Genomic DNA, 16,932 nt, shown 5'->3' with positions numbered 1-16,932 from the left:
CCGCCATTTGAAATCCTTCTTGTAACCACCACAAGAAACCTTCCGTCGTTCGCACTGATTACAGGACGGCTTCGTCTCATCGCACTTCAACCGTTTTGCCTTGCAGGTAATACAACCTGGGCGTCAACGAAGTAAAATCGGGTCAGCGTTCTGCGCAGGCAGTCGGACAAGAATATGCCCGGTTTGATTGTAAGATTTGTTCTTCTTCTGATCGGATATAAACACCGTACCATTACGACTCTTTGTCTGCCTTGGTTTCTGGGTTGACCTGGGGATATGCTTTGTCTTGGGACACGAGGTAGTTTTTCCCCGCCCTGACGCTGGGGCCGTGTCGGGCGAGTCTAAAAACGTGGACGGCGATGGGATTTTAATTGTTTCCATACCAAGGTGATGAGCGATTCACGAGGTCGGAGAGAAAAAGCAAGGTATAACAAAACAAATGAGAGGGATAACGAAGATAAGACGGGGGAATAACAGCGAATGACAGAGAGTAGATAGGAATCAAGTCGAGCCGGGAGTCAACCGGTGATAAGGTCCATGCGGGGGTGCCGATCTTGGAGAAAAGTCCGTGAGGGGTTGGAGCACTTGAGATTGTAATCTGACCCGAGATGCGTTGGCCGATGGCTTTTTTTTCTGGGACTTTTGTGTCGCTGACTTATGGGTCGAATGAATGGTATAGACGTTTTGATTTAAATCCAGATTGAAATAATCAATCGATGCATGTGTGGGGCTGTTCAACAAGGAAGAGTCAAGACATATAAGTTATAACCATGATCACGAGATTTCAAGTCGACAGTGAAACTTCGAATGTTCAAATGTTGCCAAAAATACGGGAAAATACAAATAATGCACTCTGACGTTAATCTTTATTTATACTGTCATCGATCGCTAATTTAAGAAAATCACCTTTATCCAACATTAGTTCTTACACATGTGTGGGCTTTAATCCTCTACTAAGCCCGTTCCTCCCTTGAGTCCCATTACGTGTATTCAAAGTTTCAATGTTGTGTTATTTTGTACCAGATAATACAGCTCAATAAATTTGGATGGGCATGGAAACCATGTGATGTCATGTAGTATTGATCTTTCTGTATGTACCTAATTGGCGTGCTGTTCACCTGAGTCCTGACCCAGACAAACTAATGAAGCGGCGAGCGGTGTGCGAACCAGCTAGCCACTACGAACCAATCCCTCTGACAAGATATCATCTTCCAGCTAGCGAAACATTCTTTCTTTGCAGCATGTTCAAGGTTGCCTTTTACCGGCCGGGGTCCCGGTCTGTGGTTCGAGAGACTTCCTTCGTCTGAGGCTTTCTTGTCAGCCAAGGATCTGTTGCGCAATCGTGCGAGCTCGTAGATGTTCAGTGACAGTGACATCTATTCGATGAAATAGCTGAGCTGGACGTAAGCGTCTATCAGGTCGTCATGACCCACCGAGACGCCCGACGTTAGGAGGATCGAAAAGGTTCCGTGCGGCGCCATGAAAGCTTAGAAGCCGGTCGTCGTCTTCTTCTTCACCAGTCTTTCCGGCCATTGAACTGCCGGCAAGAGCATGTGAGCTTCAGTAACAAGTATGTCAAGCACTTTTCCATAGGCAGCTGCTCTGCCACCCCTGAATCCTGATGCTAAACGCCGGATTGTCATGCCTTGTGGATGTCAAAGTCAATCATCTGGTATTATCTTGTTGCCGCAAAACTCGAGTCTTCCTTGCACCAGTGGGTGGCCGGGCCTGGTCCCAATGGCCGGGTTAGAGAGACCGGCGTGGCCGCGTGGTGGAGGGGCGGACTCGGAGTGGAAAGTTCGGGCACCGATATTTCCACCGTGGCAATCTTGCGTCGCGCGCCTTGGCCCCGTGGTTGTTGCGGCCAGTCGCATTCTTCAAGCAACGCTTCAGATATATAGAGTATAGAGTGTATATATAAGTAATAGCTTCTTCTAGGTCCTCGCGTCATATCGAAGCTTGCTCGCTATTTCCTGGACGACTCCCTGGGTGCCGTTGTGCCTGCACCCAAAAAGCGTCTTTGCATCGCACACGATCTCTGAAGAACGAACTAAGGTTTCGTTTTGTGGAGTTGCAGTGCGAGCCTGAAATTAATTTGCGATAGCGATATCCACATGGAAATCCACACCACAAGGGATAGCAAGCACCTCAAATGAATGACTGGAATTTCTGGGATCCGAGTTGAGGTAATTTCAGACTCGGGATTGCGCGAAACGAAAACATTATCCATCCAGTCGATCTTCATCTGAGTGAAGATGATTGGTTTCTGGCCCGGCTTCGGGTGTGGAACTTTCCTCTCCTAGGGCTGTCTAACTCGGTTCGGAGCTGACACCTGCCTAGACAATTCACTTCGGACTGTCCAGGCTGCGTCTGCCGTAGGTCGAAGTGGTCTGGACCAAAAGGAGGAACACAGCCGTCAACATAAGTGGTTGGCGCTTATCATTTCCCTCTCATGGAAGCTTCCTAGCCGCTTTCCAGCCTTACGAAGATGGGAGGAGGTGGTCGCAGTAGCGATTACTATCTGCGGGTTAGATCTGACTTCCCCCGAGCAAAGTCTATCGTCTTGAGAACTCAAACAGGTTCTTAGTCTCTGCCTTTCAACCCTTTGGCTGATCTCGTATCTGCGCAAACGGGTCAGGAGTTGGCGCCTTAGGCTGCGTTTTTATCTGTGCAAATGGGTTCGGAGATGCTTCCTTTGAAACCGTGGGCTGGGTTTGTATATGCGCAAACGGGTTAGAAGCTGATTCCTTTGAACCCTTGAGGTGCGCAAATGGATTCGGAGTTGCCTCCTTTGAACCCTTGAGCTGCGCAAATGGATTCGAAGCTCCTTCCTTTGAATTCTTGGGCGAGGCTTGTATATGCGCTCGCGTGGCACCCCCAATGACAGAGAGAGGAGAACTAAGCGAGCTCGAGAGGATTGCAGCTCCCGGAGTTAGAGGGGTCCATGGCCGGTCCATGTCGATATCCTCGGGGTGTCCGTCTGAGGTTGCCATCGGTGAGGGCACACCCAGCTTGGAGGATGGAATCGCTGAGCCCCCACTCTTCATAGAAGCTTGAAAGTGTTGTCTGAAAGTGTCGAGAAGCTGCATCCAGCTCTCATCAATCGAGCGATTACTGGTGATTATGCTTGAAGTCGCAATTGGGAATTGGCGGTTTGATTGGACAGACTTCGATAGGCAAGCCTCGACAGCTGGAAATATAAATGTTAGTTTTCAAACCCAAGAAGACAGTGATGTGAAGAATAGGACCTACTTAGCGGAGTTGGAGCCAAGCTCAGCCAGAGAAAATCTGGTGTGAAGATGATATGCAGGACCCATGCTGGCGTCTGGCCCGTACCCACCAGACACACGAGGTTCACACCCCAAGGTCGAATTTCCTGATCTTTCAGGGTTATAGATGCGTTGTGGGGGCCGAAAAACCCCTCCAAATTTTTGTAGTTGCCCCAGATAGACAAGTCACCTCCAGTATATCGACGGGTGAGGTTTTTGAGGATGGGGATGGAAAGTTTGAGGCGGCCAACGCTGGCAAAGACAGAAAGGGGAGGTGCAGACATTCTTAATATCCACCGAGCTAAAAATCTGGCCCATGAAAATTATTGAAGAACTTTTTCAGCTCCAGTGTGCCGATCTTGGAGGTTTTGAATGTTGCGAGGGAAGGTTGGGCGTGGCAAAAATAGACACTGGGCACAAAGCCGTTTTGGAGATCAAACAAACAAAGAAAAAGTCCCACGCTGAATTCAACAAGCAACAGTTATCGGGAGGCCGATGGTGTGAAAAGAATGGCGTTCAAGAATACATTATCGAGAGTCAGGCCGGCGCAGCTGGTACATTCTGGTTGCTATCATTGCTTTTTTCCGTAGGATCGGAATCGATGAGAAGGGAAAAATGGGAAAACAATGTTTTTATTTCCATGTTAGCCCCAATGGCGATGGCTTTGGCTGCAACCATGTGTGTTGTCATTCGTCGTCGTGCCTTCATCCTGGAGGATTGAGGTAAAGAAGAAGGAAAGAGAGAGAAGATAGTGGGTGGGTCCTTTAGAGTAGCAACAGGGATTTGTGGTGTTTGCATTTTTTGTCCGCTTTATTGCGTGGGATCGGAGTGAAGAAAAAGTAAAGAGGGAAGAGAGAAGAGAGAAGAGAGAGTCGGCTTGCTTTTATATAGTATCTCCGATAGTGAATGGGTTATGATGTAGCTGTATTCGTTGCCGTTTGTGATTGTGGCTGTGATATGTAGGACTCGGGTGAAGAGGAAGAAAGGAAGAATAATAGTGAAAGTCTCCCCTTTATTATGCCATCGACAGTGATTTGGTTGGTTGTGGTTTTTTCTGCTGCCTTGAGCGTGTAGGAGTTAAGTGAACAGGAGGCCAGGTTGGAAAACCAGGATGACTAGGCTTCTGATATTACCGGACATTGTTGATAGATTCGATTGTGTTGTGGCAGTGATCGTGGGTATGACCTGCAGGATGAGAATGAAAAAGAAGGAAAGAGTAAGACGAGCCACATCTGGCTCTTTTATAATAGCCCTAATGCAAAATGGCTTTAGCAGTGTATTTGTTTGTCATTTTGTATGTGGATTGTGTTTTGCATGGCTGATGTAAAGGAGAAGAGAAGCAAGACAATAGTAGTGACAGTTGAGCCTCTTATAGTAGCCTTGATTATGGTGTTTTTCCTTGTGGTGCGAGGCTGTAGGACATGGGTGAAACAAGCAGATCAAGGGAAGACGAGCAAAAATGGCTGATTAGTACAACCAGCTGTAATTGATGGCTTTGGCTGTGACTGTTCAGATTGCCATATCTGTTGGTGGAATCAAGGCAAGAGGGCTACTTCCCTCTGTGACCGGCGTGCTCCCATGGTTCTTCCCCTGTAGGGATAAGGCCAAAAAGAAGACATCGAGAGGGTACTGGAAATATCCGAGATAGGAGATGTTCGCTCCCGTGGCTTTCTTTCATATTGTCCCTCATCTTGGGGAACGAGTGAGATAGAAGAGGAATGAATGACTCTCATATATTCCAATTTTGTGCATCACTATTTGGGACAAATTCAATGGGAGAAGTGATGAATCATGTGATGAAACAAGTGATCAATCAACCAATTGCAGGATGACCATATTTTGACAGTTCTAGTGATCATTCAATCTAGTATTCTTTATATTCCATGAGTGAGTTTCTCATTCTCCTCATTCTCCTTTCGGTGCTTTGATTCAATTCGGGAAAGTTCAATTCTCGTCCCCCCATACCCCATATATTTCCTCTTGCTAGTGAGTGCCTCTCTTTTCCCCATTCGTGGACATTTACCCTAATCTGTACATGAGGTACCATGCTAATTTATCTCCTCATTCGTAGAATCATGTCTCCCAGCAATGGACTTGGGGTATAAAATGAACTTTTTCCCTCCTCAATTCTTTCTTCTCTTTTTTTTTTCCTTCCTCGGGCATTATCACTTTCAACAATGGCCACTCACATTGTTTCCTCCTTCGCTGGCGCTGGTCGCCTTGCCCCCGTTGTCGCTGCCGCCCCTGCTCCTTGGTTCCCTGTGTCCGTCGAAGGCGCTGGTCGCCTGGACACTGCCGTCGCCCCTCCCTTCCCTGCCTCCGACCTACTGGGCATCACAACCCGGTACGTCGCCGGTCAGGCCGGTTGGGGAGATTCCCGCCTCCTGGGTGCTTTGGTGAGCGCCAACGCTGCCGTCGTCATCCCGGTAGCACAGGAGGTGGGGGTCATGTCGGCGAGCCTTGTGTGTGTGGTGGGCACCGGAGCATCCTCGCAGGCGTGGGTGCTCCGCATGGTGCTGGCTCCCGACTTCGTTTGGTTGGGCCTTGCTCCCACTCAGTTGAGTAAGTCGCATATCTTAACCTTCAATTGCTTTGCCGATTAACTAACATTGTCCTTCCAGGTGTGGAGCAGGCCTGCTCGCCTGCAGGTGTCGACTCAACTCGACACATCCCACTTACAGCTGTGGGGGTTTTCAACAGCACTCTGCCTTTGGAGGAGAGCTGGACCCAGCTGCTTGTGGCTCTTCGACAGCATTCACCAGCTGTGCAAGAGACCGGGGTTGCCCCCCAGGACGTCACCATGGCCGAGGGATCAGGGCACCCCGAAGACATCGACATGGATCGGCCATTCACCCCGGTGGCCGTGTCCTTTTCGGATTCGCAGATTCCGACCTGCTTCGACCTCTCGCGCGCTGCTGCTATTGCGCAGCCGACGAAGTCCCGGCGGGATTGGAGGAGCGGTAACTCGGTGGAAACCGAGTTGGACAAGCCGAAGGAGCGGTCCGACCCTGCACGAACCTGGGTGGGAGGTGACTGCAGTGGTTACAACACTTCGACTTGGCGTCCGAACGCCGGTGTGGGGACATCGAGTGCCCCGAAACGCAACGGTGTGATCCCATTCAACATGGGTTAACTCGTTGGCGTGGTTTTTGTTCTCGGCGTTGGTGTCGCCGTTTTTGCCGTTTCGCCGCTTTGTTGTTTCTTTTTTTTTGGGTTTTCGGCATCGGCATTCTTAATCTTAATGTTGTTTCTATTTTTTGTGGTTTCATTTATATGTGGTTTCATTTATATGTGGTTTGCATATATTGTTGTTTGAATTATTGTTGTTTGCATCATTGTTGCTTGCATTATTGTTGCTTGCATTATTGTTGCTTGCATTATTGTTGCTTACATTATTGTTGTTTGCATTATTGTTGTTCGAATCATCTTTGGGCTGCATATCTTGTTGCCTCTACGATGATTCCGTGTGTACGATGATGTTGTTGCATATGTTGTTTCCATATTTTGTAATTTCTACCATCCGGGATGACATCTGGAGATCATCGAGCTGGTAATCCACGCCTCAAGGCTCTATCACCAATCGCCCATGCACCCAGATGATTTATCCGGGTTTGCAGGCTGTCATCACGCACCTTGGCCAAGGGGTCCTGCTCCTCACTATCATTGGCAGCATGAAATCAGGTGCCTCCATATAGCACCAGAGGAACAACATCTTCCGTGACTTTCGTGAGTGGATACGGATGGACAGAGATGATAGCTGCATCAATGGCTATACATTCAACGAGCATTTACCACAGCTCTATTTACTGTTCACTTCGAGCCAGAGGATCAACATCCACCTCGGCCTCAAACGGCGCGCTTTGGTTGCCCGTCTTCAATCCTGCTCGGTGAGGAGATTGACTCTATCGGCATGACAATCAATGTCCATATACCCTGCGCTACCACATCGTTACGCTTCTCGTTGGCACCACCCAATTAAAGGCTGCCATTCACCACTCAAAAGCCGGTGGACACTCCGAACGAATGATCCAGACAGTTGACATGGCGCTCCGACGCTGGCTGGCAACTCACCCAAGCCTGAACTGGCCAACCAATCTTCCGGCACTCCAAATGGCAATCAAAATCCCAAGCAAGGTTCCATCCGGCCATATCCCTCATCGTCGCTGGAAACATAAATACCTCGATATGGCCGGTGATTTCTCTCACTTCATTCACCCCTTCGCCCAAAAACAGAAGCTTTTCAGAAGAGGAATCAATCAACTCCTCAAGGATTCTCCAACTAAGGGACCAGCACGCCAGACCTGGAGTCGCATATGCCTCTTGTTGTCCATACGTCTTATTACCAATTCTCCTCTGTCATTTTATGTTCTTTTCATGGCCTTTTTTCTTCTTCTTTCTCTTCTTTTTTTTTTCTGCATTTAGTCGATCTCTTATTTTCTCTTCTTTTTTTTCTGCATTTAGTCGATCTCTTATACAACCTTCGATCCCTTCGCCGTCATTTCTTTTTCTTTTGCATTGTTTGTTTCATATTCAACCTTGTTCATGGGTATATTGCATGGCTTTCTACTCATCAAAAACCAACCCACCATACCTTCACAATTTTCTGGACCTTATCATTCTGAAATTAATTGTTCATTCGTTGATCCATCGTCACTCTACTCGTTCACCTCTCCTGAGGAGTTCACTACAAAAAGGAATCGTCTAGCAACATTCGTCGACGAACATCCTGATGCACGGATCACAGACGACGAGATGTTTCTTTTTTCACAGTTTATAACTACTGCTATTCCAAGTGCATCGAAGACTCAAACATCGAGGAAGAAACGGTAGACGATCAAATCGGCATCGCATCCATCTGAGTCGGTTTTTCCTGGGGCAAGATCCTGAAGTCCTTACGGCCAGGATCTGAGCTCCATAGAGCGGAGACCATATCGCCGATCCATGCAGTGGTGGAAGCAGTATCACCAGTTCCTCCGGCAACAACGGCCTCCCATCTTCGCATTGACACAGACTTCAAATGCCCCCGTACATTTATTCGGAGCACGACACGACGGACTCGAGGAAAACCCTTGATCCCGACATATTGACTGCCGAGTTTCGAGCACATTTGGACAAGCTCTAAACCCACGTTCGAGAGTTGTGATATGTCACCACATAATGAAAAATCTATTGGGCCTGACAAACGTCTAATTATCGAGTCCGTTAATTCTATTCGTGAACCAATCGACTCAACGAGCTTTCAGTCGTCAAAGCTGCAAGCCTCAAAGCCTCCAGCGCTTCAACTTCAACTCAATCTTCTGGTTGATCATTCAAGGAACCGGGAAAGAAGGATACCCATATCTAATGTTCTCAAAAACTCAATTGTTAAAGTGCCTACCTTGTACCTACATGCATCAATTATATTTCGAATATACATGGAGTCATGTACCCGTGGACCCACCTACCAAATTTGAATGACCTGCTCAAATGTTGATTGTAGATGTGCATCTAGATAGCCGTTCAAACGATGTAGTTGACTGGTTCAAATGTTGACAGATAACATGTTTGTGCTACTACCACATGTAGTTAGAGTACATAGCATTTTAGCAGATCAATTGATATTGATCCTCGGGGCCATAGAGACATATCTGGTCGATGGATTTCAATGTTAGTGGAGAAAGTGGCTTTTAAGGCCTGGAAATATATGTATATTCCCACTTGGAGTAGTGAGTAACACAGGTGAAACCCATTTCCCCAGTTTCACACTTGTTTAGCGTGTATTTTTTATGAGACCTTCGAGTTAGAGTCCCCAGAAAGAGACAAGTTCCGGTTATCGGATTTGGAGATTGATCGAGAAAAGGAAAAAAGTGGATTTTCCCCAAAGTCGCGGCCCGAGGTTCAAACGGCGGAGGCGGAGAACAATAAACACTTAGCAATCATCATCTCATCTCTTTCTCTTCCTCTTCCTCGTCTCCAATCTTGGAAGGATCATTTCACGGCAATTTCCACCTCACATAATGTTCCGCTCCATAGGTCGACGACTTCCTCGCCAGCTCCCTCGTCCAACCGCACCATCCCGTCTCGCCCTGCGCTCGTTCACATGCGCTTATCCTCGGATGTCATCACCGCCCGTTCAACCAGTGTCCGCCACACTGCCATCCGATGCATACCAGTTGCTCTCAACTGCTGAGAAAGCCGGTGCCGCAGAGGATGCACTCTACGAACAACAAATTCGCGATGTGCAAGCATGGTGGGATTCTCCTCGGTACGAGGGCATCAAGCGGCCCTACTCGGCCGAGGATGTCGTAAGCAAGCGTGGATCCCTGCAGCAGAACTATCCCAGCTCTTTGATGGCGCGGAAATTGTTCAACTTGTTGAATGAGCGGGCGGCGGCTGGCGAGCCAGTGCACACCAGTGAGTTATGACGTGGAGCTGTTTTTGCGCCCTGTGGGGACCCGACCGGCTAATACGTGGGGTAAAATAGTGGGTGCCATTGACCCTGTACAGATGACCCAGCAAGCTCCAAACCAGGAGATTTTGTACATCTCCGGCTGGGCATGCTCATCTCTTCTTACCAGTACCAACGAGGTTTCTCCGGATTTCGGCGATTATCCCTACAATACGGTACCGAACCAAGTTCAACGCCTGTTCAAGGCTCAATCTATGCACGATCGCAAACAATGGGATGCTCGAAGGAAACTGTCTGCGGAGGAGCGCAAAAATACCCCCTACGTGGATTACTTGCGACCGATCGTGGCGGATGGTGATACCGGGTACGTTGTGGTGTTTTCAGGCGCGTGGGAGCGAATTGCTAATCAATTGGGGTTCACAGCCACGGCGGTTTGTCAGCAGTTCTGAAGCTGGCTAAGCTGTTCGCCGAGAATGGAGCCGCAGCCGTGCATTTCGAAGATCAGCTTCACGGTGGCAAAAAGTGCGGCCATTTGGCCGGAAAGGTTCTGGTTCCCATTGGCGAGCACATTAACAGACTGACCGCTGCGCGGTTCCAATGGGACATGATGGGATGTGAAAACTTGGTGATTGCGCGCACAGACTCGGAAAGTGGCAAACTTATTAGCAGCGCTATTGATGTACGCGACCATGAGTTCATCCTCGGTATCACCGAAGAGGTGGAGCCGTTGGCCGAGACTCTGCAGGCCATGGAGCGCGAAGGCGCATCACCATCTGAGATTGATGCATTTGAGCTTGAATGGGTCAAGAGGCACAAGCTTGTCTCTCTTGACGAGGGTATGTAGTGCAATCCCGCTTCTATAAGCAACAGTACTGACATCTGCAGCTGTCGATGCTCACCTCGAAGCCGAGGGTGCCACCCAGGCCGCCCGAGATGCCTACAAGGCCCATGTCCAAGAGAACCCCAACCTTTCCTTCTCTCGCCGTCGTGCTTTGGCCAACGATTACACTAAGTCCCCAGTGGTATGGTCATGCGATAGCCCACGTACGCGTGAGGGCTTCTATCATTACCGCGCAGGATTCCCAGCCGCCACCAAGCGCGCCAAGGAATTCGCTCCCTACGCTGACCTCCTCTGGGTCGAAACCGGTGATCCAGATGTCGAGAAGGCAGGCAAGTTGGCGAGTGAAGTCCGCGAGGTTCACCCTGGCAAGAAGTTTGTGTACAACTTAAGTCCGTCGTTCAATTGGATGGGTCAAGGATTTAGCGAGGCTTCTCTGAAGTCTTTCATTTGGGACATTGCCAAGCATGGGTAAGTTCTATATAAACTCGGAAGTTCCCTTTGGGGGCGATCATATACTAAATTTCCCAGATTCGTCCTGCAATTGATCTCCTTGGCAGGTCTTCACAGTAACGCCACTATCACAACGGAGTTGTCCCGCGCCTTCAAGGACGAGGGAATGCTTGCTTACGTGCGACTCATTCAGGCTCGTGAGAAGGAGATGGGAGTCGATGTCCTTACTCATCAGAAATGGAGTGGTGCTCCTTATATGGACGGCATCTTGGGTGCGATCCAAAGTGGAAGCAGCAGCAGTAAGAGCATGGGCGAGGGTAACACGGAGAAGGGTAAGTCATCCGAACGAGTTGATGACAGCACTATACTTACTAACTTCAACAAGGTTTCTAAATGCAACCATCGACTTAAAAGATGTATTATTTTCATATCATATTTGTACAGGACTAAATACACTGCATTTTCTATCTAAAACACACCGTGTAGTCCCGAACCCCGTTTTATGGTTGAAATAGCACTTTAAATCAAAACTCGGATATTTCATTATAAACTAAAAAAATCCTCTATTGATTATAAAAGCTGCCGTATAACCGTATCAAGTTCTGTCAGCGCGCTCTGTGATGCGAACTGGAATTCCCGACTGCCTCACAAACCACGAGTTAACAACATTCCACTCATGATTCTTATCAGGAAGTTCAATCTACATCAAACCAAGTTAGCAAAATCAAAAAAGCATCACAGCTCAAGCTCGAACTCACGTCGAATGTACTCAGCAGCGAAGCAACAAGCTTATAAGCCTCCAACTGCGACAAATACCGCCCAAGACAAGCCCTTGACCCAGCCCCAAACGTGAAATCCGTCCCCTTCATCTTCGAGAACCTAGCCTGATACTCCTCATCTGTCTCTCCCTCATTCTGCAACCAGCGCTCAGGAACAAACACCTCCGTATTTCGACCAAAAATCCCCTCGTCTCGATTCACAACCCACGGATTCATGCCCACAATAGTACCTTCCGGCACGAACCGTCCATCCGGCAACGAAAAACCACCCCTGGGCACAACACGCTCAATCATCAACCCCACGCCCGGATTAATCCGCATAGCCTCCCGCATAACCGCATCAAGGTACTTGAGTCCGACGATCTCCTTCCACCGCGCCGGCAGAGAGAGATCGGCGGAGCGCAGCTCCGTGACGAGTTTGCGGTGGACGTGCGGGTTTTTGAGGATGTGGTAGACGGCCGAGCACATTGTTGACGCGGTCGTGTCGCTGCCGGCTAGCACGTTCGAGAGGAGATACATGATGACGGTGTTGTCGTCTACGGTATCTGGATGCTTGGACTTTATTTCGAGGAATTTGTCGAGGAAGTCGGTGTGCCCGGTTGGTGGGGAGCCGGTTTGGAGCCGCTTTTGGAATTGCTCCAGGCTGAAGAGATTGGCCCAGGTGAAGCCTGGTGGACCGATTTGCATAATAGGGTTTTTGTCGAGAAGGAGGTCGAGGAGGGGGATTTGGCAGATCTGGAGGTTGGAGTTGTTAGGTTCTGACTCTTTTGGCTTGATGTTTTGATCTTTCAAGACTACATACTGAAGCAAAATAGTCTAGACTTCTGTTGGATCGATCTAAGAATCCTTGGTGGTCACTTCCGGCTTCGAGAATTCCAAGGTCTTGTGAAAAGGTGATTTGGCTCATGACATCCCACGCGACTATTGCTTTGTATTAGATGGAACTCGGGACATATAGGTATTCAAAGGAATAGATTCGCAGCACTTACAGAAGTTCAGATACTCTGACATCTCGCAGACTTTTCCGGGTCGAACAAACCTTTCACGCAGCTTCTCAAAAAAGAAGTTGATCGTGATATCAATGCCAGGCTCCATTTCTTGGACTTTGCTCATCGAGTATAAGCCCTTGACTGGCCGGATGAAAGTAGAATGCCACTTCTCATCCTGATTGGAGAAAAGATTCTTCAAACGAGCGCCGCCAAGAATGACATCGTTCACATTATACATATCACTCTAAAGTAAGGCAATACGGTCAATCACAGAGGTAATACTCTCGTGGACCTAAGCAGGCCACATATGGGTATCCGTTGCCACAAAAGAAGCTCACATACCTTCCGCCATGGATTCTTCACATTGTACACCTGATTCATGACTACCGGGTCCGACAAACTCAAGCAGTTTGGACCCATCCGAACGGCAGAACCATACTTGCGATGCAGTTCATTGTGCGTGATATCACATCTACCCTTGAAGACATCCTGCAAGCGCCAGATATTGGTAAACCCTGCTGCAGTAGGGCCGGGGAACGACTTGATAGGAGAGCGGATGTAATTCCACAACAAGCGGGATGTAATCAGGATGCCTACTGAAAAGGCAATGTTGATTACAATATCTGTAAACGACATGATTTTTGACTTCGATCAATCGGTCAAACCACACGAAATTGGATCAAAATGGAAGAAAAACAAAGGCGAAAGGAAACAAGAAAAAAGACAAAACACCAAATTAGCGTGGACCATTCATTTTAAAGACATTACTCAATAATTCTCTGTCTCTCCACACTCTGCCAGATCAAGGTCTTCATAGAATTAGTCCATCTACAATAATACAACCCACTTCACGGCTCCACACGCCAAGTAGAGGGGTTTTGTCTGTACAAGCTCCACATGAAGAGGAGATAAAGCATCGAGATTGGTGAAGATATTCGATTTAACTGGTTAGGGTATAGATCTTAGGGGTAATCCCGGGCTGGAAATTTCATAACGTTGCTACCATGAGAGGGGTCATGCAGTACTGGGTTTTTGCAACCTATGATCGCCAGTAAATTGGACTGGCCTGGACAATAGGGAAAGATGCAATGATTTGAATGAATGCCAATCTCAGTGGAGCGTCCCTCGGCTGATATGTATTTTGTCCACTTTCGTCAGTGGGTGACTAGGTGGGTCGTTCTTTCCTTCGAAGGTTCGCATAATGTTGAGACTGAGATCACATTCTCTTGGAGTTTCTCCGGTCTTGTCTTGGAAGAAAAGCTTTCTTTTCTGCCTTGCAAAAAATCTCAGGCACTATATGCATACACTGCTGAGGATATACCAGGAGCTAGACAGGGCGGTCTCTGGTTTTTGTCGTGATGTAGTGTAAGCATTCCCTTAGAGTAGCTCCATTTCCTACATAGCATTATTACTTCCCAAAAGGTAGTAGGTCATACTTTTTACAAGCCTTGAGTGAAATCTTCGCTGGCAGGCTTGGCAAAGTGGAAAAAGTTGAAGGAATTAAGTGCAGGCACACTGCATGAAGAAAAGCAGAGAAAGCACAGAATGAAAAATTCGCGCAAGTGACAAAAGTACCACTTCACTCAAGTGCTTCGGAGTTACTCATTTCCGAGGTCTCCATTCGTGATCCATTTTTATCACATTGATCTTCATCTATTCCTGTCCGACATATCGCCTCTTTCTCAAGTGCTCTTTTATATAAATACGAAATATGTCTTTTCCAGTCCAATATTACCGGCCACACTCAGCAGTCTTGGAGGAACTCAAACTAGCCCCGACGCTAGCTGCCGCACGGGCGCTGCGGACCGCGGACCGGCCCCATTATGGAGGGGCCAATGGGCCATGGATTGATGGTGTCCCGGGTAGCGGATCCACTCTGCTCTGGTGAGCGTTTCAGTTATTAACCAGATCCCTAAATACATTTCTTTCTAACTAACAATACGACGTACATAGTGCGCACTATCTGAGTCCTTTCAAACAGCTTAGCTTGATCTAACTGTCTAGATATCTGAATATCTCCCAGTACGCGTTACAAAATAACCAGCCGATGAATGCAAAACGCAAGGCTACCCAAGGGGTGCATAACCCGAATCCATGGCCCCGGGATCGGCGATTTTCATGACACCAATCCGACGACCATTACAACATGGTTCGCGTCCTGATGCTGAGCCTCGTATACGAATCATATGTACAGGGGGCATTGGCAGCATTCCAGGATGAAGATGCAGGGCGGTGATGTCAATCATTCCCATTTATGGCACCATAATTGAGAGATCACAGCCTGGGTGCGGAGGAAAAGTGGCTACAATGATTGTAAAATGAAAGCACATTGGCCTGTACCCCCGGGTCCGAGGATCTCATTGCTTTTTTCTATGTCTTGTTTTTTTTAGATTTGGAATCCGGGCCCGAGATTTGGCGAGGGCGTTGGATTTGTGGGACTCCAAGTCCCGGGGCCAGGGCGTCGGGATTTTTTGGCTTTAAACTTCGATCTTCTCTCCCAAGTTGGTATACGCGGTCATCGTCAAATTGAAGAACGGCTTTCGAATTGAAATTATCATCATCATTATGGAATTATCTGCAGCAGAGGCGGCGCAAAACGAAGTACCGACGATATTGGCTGTTGCGTGGATCCTGATTGTCGTTCCAGGTGCCTTCGTTGCTTTACGAATTTACTGCAAGATCTTCTTGGCAAAAGGCTTCGGGTGGGATGATGGTATTTGTGTGTTTTCTTGGGTGCGTATCTTCAAATCTACTCGGTGGAAATTGTCGGTTTCCGGTTTGAATTTCCATGTCTAACACACCGTTAGCTTCTGCAACTCATTTATACAGCTTTGATTACCAGAGCCACTCAGATGGGTGTACTTGGGCGACATGTCGAAGCGATTCAGGATCAAGGCATGGTGTCTCACGGACTGAAGCTAGTCTACATTGGTTTTGTGATCATGATATTTGGTTGTGTTTTTGCAAAATCCTCGTTCGTTATTACATTGCTACGCATTGTCACTCGAACCTGGCAAAAAGCCATTTTATGGTTTATCATGATCAGCATGAATGCCGTCATGTGGCTCTGTGGCATTTGCTACTTGGCTCAGTGCACGCCAACAGCTGCACTCTGGGACACGGAAACAAGGGCCACGGCAAAGTGTTGGCCTACAGATGTTTACGAAAATATCGGAATAACAGCTGGAGGTAAGCGAGTCTGAGTCCATATATGAAGTGGAATTTGAGATTTATTGGCTTCTAACACGAGTCTTTTCAGCATACTCTGGATGCATGGAATTCATCCTTGCACTCTTCCCCTGGGTGATTCTATGGGAAATACAAATGGAGAAACGCGAGAAAATTGGTATCATGATTGCTATGAGCCTGGGAATCTTGTGAGTAAACAATCGAATCACCAAGAATTTTTTGACATAAAGAACAAATCGGCTAACACAAGTTACCATGACCAAGTGCTTCGATCGCAGCCTTCATAAAAACCTCAAAGCTTGTCAACGTGTCCAACATCAGTGACTTTACCTGTACGTTACACCAGCCAACGCCGTTAATTCTCAGGACATTGCTGAAATCAAAATCTAAATAGATTACTGCACGCCAATCCTCCTTTGGGCCTCCACCGAGACAGGCCTAACAATATTTGCTAGCTCGATCCCAACCCTCCGCATCCTTCTCGTGCGCATGCGCTCCACAAACGAGGCCAAATATTCCTCGGAGACATGCTACCGCACCCACTTCAGCCACAACAAGATGAGATCGGACCCATATTATCATATGAATAGCGATACTATCACGCTTACCGATCGCAACGATAATGACAGCGATAAGAGTACTCTCGGTGATTTGGGAATGTTGGAATCAGTACTGCATGCCGGCAATCTCTCGACACGCCGCTTTTCTTGGATTCCAGTGGAGTCTACCCACGACTTTATTATGGAGAGCTTGGCATGATTAGTATGAATATATGGCATGAAGAAATGGACATTGATTCGCAAATGTTTAGAAAGGCTACATACTACCTACTCGTGTAAATAAAAAACATTTTGTCAATTGAAGCTCTTACATGAAATAGAATTGGGGCAGTTTGGACGTTGTATTCTTCATGAAATCCTGAAAGTTGTTGCTTGCAGCTGTAGGCAATCAAAACGTTGACAGGTTGGCTCTAGTTGACTGCACCCAAAAAGCGCGTCTCAAAAAGTGCTGTGCAATGCGCGCAAAA

General features: G+C 47.7%; 6 protein-coding genes across 6 annotated transcripts; 4 read left to right on the top strand and 2 right to left on the bottom strand.

Moving 5' to 3' along the window:
- Positions 1–2,597: 2,597 nt before the first annotated feature.
- N7466_010123 (uncharacterized protein) lies at positions 2,598–3,553 on the bottom strand (the record flags this gene model as incomplete). The annotated part of the gene is made up of 2 exons (XM_057169512.1): positions 2,598–3,190; positions 3,253–3,553. The coding sequence occupies 2 exons, from the start codon at positions 3,551–3,553 to the stop codon at positions 2,598–2,600; spliced, it is 894 nt and encodes a 297-aa protein (XP_057016903.1).
- Positions 3,554–5,446: 1,893 nt separating this feature from the next.
- Positions 5,447–6,402, top strand: N7466_010122 (uncharacterized protein; the record flags this gene model as incomplete). The annotated part of the gene is made up of 2 exons (XM_057169511.1): positions 5,447–5,831; positions 5,891–6,402. The coding sequence occupies 2 exons, from the start codon at positions 5,447–5,449 to the stop codon at positions 6,400–6,402; spliced, it is 897 nt and encodes a 298-aa protein (XP_057016902.1).
- Positions 6,403–9,265: 2,863 nt separating this feature from the next.
- N7466_010121 (methylisocitrate lyase ICL2) lies at positions 9,266–11,341 on the top strand (the record flags this gene model as incomplete). Its single annotated transcript, XM_057169510.1, has 6 exons — positions 9,266–9,662; positions 9,733–10,021; positions 10,081–10,493; positions 10,543–10,966; positions 11,027–11,280; positions 11,334–11,341. 6 exons carry the CDS (start codon positions 9,266–9,268, stop codon positions 11,339–11,341), a joined length of 1,785 nt encoding a protein of 594 aa, XP_057016901.1.
- A 202-nt stretch (positions 11,342–11,543) lies between these two features.
- Positions 11,544–13,352, bottom strand: N7466_010120 (cytochrome P450; the record flags this gene model as incomplete). Its single annotated transcript, XM_057169509.1, has 5 exons — positions 11,544–11,648; positions 11,707–12,462; positions 12,530–12,648; positions 12,717–12,960; positions 13,059–13,352. 5 exons carry the CDS (start codon positions 13,350–13,352, stop codon positions 11,544–11,546), a joined length of 1,518 nt encoding a protein of 505 aa, XP_057016900.1.
- A 1,075-nt stretch (positions 13,353–14,427) lies between these two features.
- Positions 14,428–14,767, top strand: N7466_010119 (uncharacterized protein; the record flags this gene model as incomplete). The annotated part of the gene is made up of 2 exons (XM_057169508.1): positions 14,428–14,600; positions 14,740–14,767. 2 exons carry the CDS (start codon positions 14,428–14,430, stop codon positions 14,765–14,767), a joined length of 201 nt encoding a protein of 66 aa, XP_057016899.1.
- A 514-nt stretch (positions 14,768–15,281) lies between these two features.
- N7466_010118 (uncharacterized protein) lies at positions 15,282–16,664 on the top strand (the record flags this gene model as incomplete). Its single annotated transcript, XM_057169507.1, has 5 exons — positions 15,282–15,449; positions 15,524–15,905; positions 15,976–16,093; positions 16,170–16,237; positions 16,300–16,664. 5 exons carry the CDS (start codon positions 15,282–15,284, stop codon positions 16,662–16,664), a joined length of 1,101 nt encoding a protein of 366 aa, XP_057016898.1.
- Positions 16,665–16,932: the final 268 nt, after the last annotated feature.

Source organism: Penicillium verhagenii (genome assembly GCF_028828195.1).
Source record: "Penicillium verhagenii strain IBT 33310 chromosome Unknown utg000010l_segment0_segment0, whole genome shotgun sequence".
NCBI classification, from domain to species: domain Eukaryota; kingdom Fungi; phylum Ascomycota; class Eurotiomycetes; order Eurotiales; family Aspergillaceae; genus Penicillium; species Penicillium verhagenii.
Note: the sequence above shows the minus strand (reverse complement) of the source record. Positions and strands in the feature narration are given on the sequence as shown.